General features: G+C 38.5%; 2 protein-coding genes across 3 annotated transcripts; both read right to left on the reverse strand.

Annotated features, from left to right (window-relative positions):
- Window positions 1–412: 412 nt before the first annotated feature.
- Window positions 413–1,976, reverse strand: LOC103927399. Its single transcript, XM_009336320.3, has 2 exons — window positions 1,621–1,976; window positions 413–1,081 (listed from the first exon to the last, which is right to left on the reverse strand). The coding sequence occupies exons 1-2, from the start codon at window positions 1,868–1,870 to the stop codon at window positions 693–695; spliced, it is 639 nt and encodes a 212-aa protein (XP_009334595.2). The 5' UTR covers window positions 1,871–1,976; the 3' UTR covers window positions 413–692.
- A 920-nt stretch (window positions 1,977–2,896) lies between these two features.
- LOC103927398 lies at window positions 2,897–5,033 on the reverse strand. Of its 2 annotated transcripts, none has more exons than XM_009336319.3 (3): window positions 4,521–5,033; window positions 3,960–4,031; window positions 2,897–3,167 (listed from the first exon to the last, which is right to left on the reverse strand). In XM_009336319.3, the coding sequence occupies exons 1-2, from the start codon at window positions 4,716–4,718 to the stop codon at window positions 3,975–3,977; spliced, it is 255 nt and encodes an 84-aa protein (XP_009334594.2). In that variant the 5' UTR covers window positions 4,719–5,033; the 3' UTR covers window positions 2,897–3,167; window positions 3,960–3,974. The 2 variants fall into 2 exon arrangements, with proteins under 2 accessions (XP_009334594.2, XP_009334593.2); XM_009336318.3 differs by having other exon boundaries at window positions 2,897–3,287; window positions 4,521–5,032.
- Between the last annotated feature and the right edge of the window lie 967 nt (window positions 5,034–6,000).

Raw genomic sequence — 6,000 nt, forward strand, 5'->3', positions numbered from 1 at the left:
ATGAAACTTGATGTATCGAGCCAAGTTGTCAGCACACTGAAAAATCTCTCCCCCCTCATCACTTGGCTAGCCCCAAGGCTCGGGTTAAGTAGAGTTTTTAACCGTCTATTGGGGTTAGGAGTTTACGAGAACCGTTAATCAATGATATAGAACCAATTAGCTTCAATTTATGAACGTACTTGACGGACAAGGATTGTCTGCCCTCTCACTTCTAATGCCCTCCTGTTTTGTGTGGTCACGGTTAAATCACGTCAACATTTTATATTTTTTTTATAGAGATAATAAAACAAAAATGAATAGTAATATAAAATGTTAACGTGGCTTAATCGTGACCACATAAATAAGAGGGCACGGAAGGACACCGAAAGTGAAAGGGTAGACAATCCTTGTCCGAACTTGACACTGCCCTCAATTTACAAACAGGGCCACTGGATTTGACAATGCAAAAGGCTGCTTTCTTACTAGTACATTAGCAGCACATATCATCTCGAATGCGCCACATCCAATGGACCACATCTCAAGTCTAGGGCGAGACCCCAAACAAAAGTTACAAAACGGATGCCGAAGCACACAGAGGGAATCATCACACAGAGCAAGCAAACCTATTCACAAAGCTTCAAACAAGGCAAATATTCATGACAGATAACGATCATCGCTCCACTTATATTATCCACTTAGTACCTGACACTTTTCTACTTCTTTGTAGGTGACCCGCGAAAAGCAATTAGATCATCCAAAAATTGCCTGCCCAGTAACTCCTTCATCATAAAGACTCTGATCACGTCTTCTGCTTTCTGATTGGCAACTGAATGAATGTTGGCTGTGTTTGGTGACTTCAAATCCGCACTTGGCTTATCTAGCTGAACTTGCTCGTGTGATTTCCTGTATTCGCTGAGTTCTTTCTCCAATCTGAGTACATCGGCCTGCAATGCCTTCATAACCACTGCTAGCTCATGTACTTTCTTGTATTCACTTAACTCTTTCTTCAATCTGTGTAGATCAGCCTGCGTTGCCTTCACATTCTCTTCTTGTTTATCGGACTCATTTAAGTCACTGATTGATCTCTTAACAATTTTGTAACCTACACATCCAACTGCAAATTAGTCGATAACAACTGCAGGTAGACTAGTCAAGAAACCCGAATCAACATGTTACACCAGAGTTCCGAAGCTTCATGAAACCCAAACTTCCGAAAGTTTGAACAAAAGTTATCTACTTATCTGGGCACAACTCTATAAAGTAAGACAAACAAAATGGATTTGTGAACCGTTACTCGCACCAACTCGCGCATGAAAAATTATCCAAAATAATGAATTATGGCTAATGACCAAGTGGGTGGGGAGGAATGCTACATGACTGCAGTTTAGCGGCGTATCCAAGTGAGCAAACCTAAAACCTCCCCACTTACAAGTGTGGATGAATGTTACATGACTGTAGTGGCACATCCAACGTGTTTAAGACGACATAAACATTGAGTGTGTTCAAAAATCAACAATGTACAGTAACTAGGGCACGAAATCGACAGTGTAGAGTAACTGTTCAGATACTTACCTAAGGCTAAATCGAGATAATCAATTTTCCAAAAAACTATAAAATTTGAAAAGGTCGAGGAAACAAAACCTGGGACGGTTTTGAGGCTCTCCAACGCTGTGTGTTTAGCGATGCTGGAGCTGAACCGGACGATCTTGGCCCGGCCTTCCGCGTCCCCCAAATAATGGTTCAAGCTACCCCTGACGGCGTTGTCGATTTGGGTAACGGCACCCGACCCGTAACCGTAAGCTGTGGAGCACACGTTTTTGACGGCAGTTAGACCCGGAGCGTTCCGTTTCAGCGAATCGGTTGTCCCGGAGATGTAATCGGAAATCCCCATTTTTCTCTGTAGCTCAAAGCTTCAGGCTTTCCTTTTCGTCTTGGTCGCTTTAAGAATTCTTACTTTTGGGGAAGGAAGTTTGGGACTTGGTTTTAAAGCCATTAGTATACTTAGGGTGGGCATAATAACCGCAAAACCGCATCGAACCGTAAGAAAAAAAACCGTGTTGTTCGGAAAAGTCAACTTTGAGTGAAAAACCGAACCGAACCGTTCAAACCGGTTCCGATTCCGGTTTCGAATGACCAAGAACAAGCCGAACCGAACCGAACCGTTTTATTAATAATAAATAAATAAATTATATATACACACACATGTCATGGTATAATAGGTTGAAAAATTGTGTACAGGAGCTGCTGCTTCTTGCTTGCTCTCTGAAGTCTGAAAACCTGCAATTTGCTTCATCATTTTTTTGTTTGTTGACTGATTGACCAGTGCATATGTATTTTAGTTGTCTCTTTTTGTTGACTTGGTGCCACTACCAAAGACATTTGCATTAAAAAAAATGTGTTGTATGCAACTTTAAGTAATCAGTTTTAGAAGATGTATTTGAATGCATAATGATTTGGTGTTCAAATAATTTATTATTAGGAACTGTAAACCGGCAAGAACCGAATCGAAACCGATGTAGACCGAACCGTAAAGTTCTAGTAATAAATTTAAGTGGAACCGCACCGAATCAAACCGTTAATATATTTCGGTTTCGATTCCAATTTAGGAGTGGAATCGCACTGTGCTCACCCCTAAGTATATTTGTGCTCACCCCTAAGTATACTTTGAGATCTGTGACGTTTCATACGAATAATATAAAATTATGAAACGCTATGGTTACAGTATATTCGTCCATGTAAAGAGCTTCGAGTTTAAGCTGCTTTTACAAAAAGCACTTTTTGGCCACTTGCTTTATTCAAAGTAGGGAGGCACTTCTACTTTGATGTACCGAACAAACAAAAATAAAGCATGGTTTAAGATGTGAAGAGATTCGAAAGTACAATTCTTTAGAATCACAAAACAAAACAAAACAAAAAAGAATTTAAATTCTTTCTCATCACCTCCTTGATGAATAGTCTCAATGGATAAAGTAACAAGATGAATATTACGAGAATCACAGAAAAAATGACGATGATGTTACAAAAATCGGGGACGTCAAGAAACGATGTCCAAAGTTCATCGCGCCGATTCTGCTCTCCGAGAATTGCATCCACATGAAACCAAAGATTTCTCCAAGTAATTAACTCCAAAAGAATGGGAAATGGAAATGCCAACCTGATGATATAATCTCCAGTATCACTATCATACACTGCCACCATGTCAAGAGTATTAGCGTGCCAAAAACGTACAATCTTCAGTGTGTGACGGAAAGGACCTGAACTCATGTCTTCTTATAAACACAGATATAATATATTCATGATTTGAGATTCTGCAGTGCAGTTGATTAACAAAATCAGAAGATCAACAGAAACTGCTTTACAAATACTGCATGAGGTTGAGAACAAATATAAAATACAATTGGTATAGCATATACGGACACACTATTAAGCGATCCAAAAAGGCAAGGAAAGTCCTAATACGAGGATGTCTTCTAACTAACATAAGAAGGTGCCCAGACAAAGCACAATGGCAGAACTGGGTGTGCTCCTACCCAAAGTTGGTAGTTTGAATAAGGGTTTTCTGCCTAGAACGAACAGTAAAGTCATGCATATATTTGCCGGAACAACCTAAACATTTTTTTAAAGCAGTCTTTACATCAAACCGCGATTACATTTCTAATTTCATGCAGAGTTTACCCCTATCCCTCATTGGGAAGAACGTGAGGCTCCCTGAAAAAATCTATGAAACGTATGAGATCCAAGTGAATGGTTTAAAACAAAAGGACCTTTTAATACATAAGGAGCTAGTAAAAGTCACGATTTAACAGTGTATACATCATTCTATACACATCAAACACAACAAACAGTTAAACTATTTGTCAACCAGCTTCGAACAGAACACTGCAAATAAGGTAACCCTAGTCATTACATATACTCCACAGCAAAAGTAATTACAATATCTAACTCCACAAGATATAACATTAACTGGACCTGACCACTACCATGAAAGATTGAGTTCACATAGACAGCCCGGCGAAAAGCAACTCCAACTCCTGTTCTTGTGATGCGGTTCTCTGGCATACAATGAAGACAGAAGATATCAAATACTGAAATCAAATTCATTTGTCTTCTAACTCTAACCAGAATCATATAGAAAACACAAGATTCCATATTGCATAGCAAAGCAAACTAGTAATTAACCAAAAAATTAGTCAAGCAAGGGCGCATTTGATAACCATATCGTTTTTAGATTTCATCTTTTGACCCACAAAATCAAAACTAAAAGCCAAAACGACGTTCGAGTTTTGTTTTCATATAATCTCCTTCGTCCTTCTGCATTCCTCATTTCTCCCACATACTTTTCCCTCCATCTCTAATACAAAAAATGAAAACCTAAAACTCCAAATGAAATGGTTATCAAACGGACCCTAAATGAATTTTTCGTGTGGGTGTTGGGTTTAGTTGATTCTCATTGGCCTAAACAATAAACCCATTGGATAGCAGGCTAAAGTTAACAGCTAAATTATGCTATATACAGTGCTGGAAATTCAATGTTTGTGCACCTGAATGGACAAAAGCTGGAGAATTTTGTTGAGAACCCGCAAGCGGTGAGTGACGTAAGTGCTGTTTGCAGGCAACTTCTGCATTCTCTTCATTTCTTCGTGCACGGACGCCTCCTTCTCCCCATGCCCCATTTGCTTCCATCGAGATTTCGGTTGGGCACCGCCGCCATCTTCCATGGTCACATCAAGCGTACTCATGCCCTTTGATGGATCAATTTTCAAGAAAACCCTCGAAATTGATATTCTTTGGAAAGCAAATCTAGGGTATTGGGCGGACACAAAATTGAAATTTCAATTCAAAACCCGCAATTTCTCACTGTTTACCCTGTAGATTAGAAACGTACTTCACTGATTTTCTCGGGAACCAAACAAGATCGCGATTCGGAAAAGATGTAGGACAACGAGATGAAAACGCAAAACCCTAAAACAAAAACGCAATAACAGACTTTTTCGCATTGGGGAAGACAAGGGATTTGATTTTATTCATTGACCAAAACGCGTTGTCGTTTGTTAGTATCAGCAAAACGTCGAATGCTTTAGCAAATTTCGCTTTGGACGATGTTTTTCGCTTTACCGTTTTCTTGTTCTGTACTCATTTTGTTTTCATTTAAGGAAGAGGATCCTCTCTTGAGTTTAGGAAGAGGATTCTTGATCACGAAATTTGGATCGTTAAAAGTTATAATAATTGCAATCGTTAGATTAAAACTGAACGGTCTGGATTTTATGATCAAGAGGATCCCCATCCTATGCTCAGGAGAGGATCCTCTTCCTTCATTTAACATCATCGAAGGAGAGTCAAAGAATTCTTTTTAGCCTTATAGCTGTTCAAAAAATTATATTTTAAGAAACAATGTCAAGTCATATTTCATACTATCTCTAATTGAATTGGCTAAAGGATCATAGACCAAATATAGCTCTATGACAAAAAACCATCTTTAACCGAATAGGCAAAAAGGTCATAGGTCAAATATAATTTATTATTTTAATTGAATTAATATAGTTAATTAAATTAAACTAACATATTAAAATACAATTTTTTAACATATTGGAAGATTATTGAAAGAGGTGGCCATTTGAAAATTATTGAAAAAATTAAAGGAAAGATTATTGGAAGAGAATACAATGTGAAGAATTGAAATAAAATGAGGTAAAATAGTATGGAATTGTAAAAAGTATGTGAGAAATAGTGTAGGAAAAAATTCATCCACCAAAAAAAAATGGCCTGGGCTAAAAAAAATTCGTCCAAAAAACCAAAAAAAAGTGGGCTGGGCACATTGGGCTAGTTGGAGATGGTCAGCCCACTGGCCTAACTTGGTGGTTTTGGCCCAGTGGGGCCCACAAGTCTTTTGGTTTAGCTCTTAGTTAGAGACGTTTTCGTGTTATTTCGAGCTACTTTTAGCCCTATGACTTTTTGGCCGGATCAGTTGGAGATGGCCTAACGGTTTGAAAGTTAATAGTTATGATTTGGATTTAGGCAATT

The sequence above is a fragment of a genome, unplaced genomic scaffold (assembly GCF_019419815.1).
Source record: "Pyrus x bretschneideri cultivar Hongxiangsu unplaced genomic scaffold, Pyrus_bretschneideri_v1 Contig23, whole genome shotgun sequence".
Taxonomy (NCBI): Eukaryota; Viridiplantae; Streptophyta; class Magnoliopsida; order Rosales; family Rosaceae; genus Pyrus; species Pyrus x bretschneideri.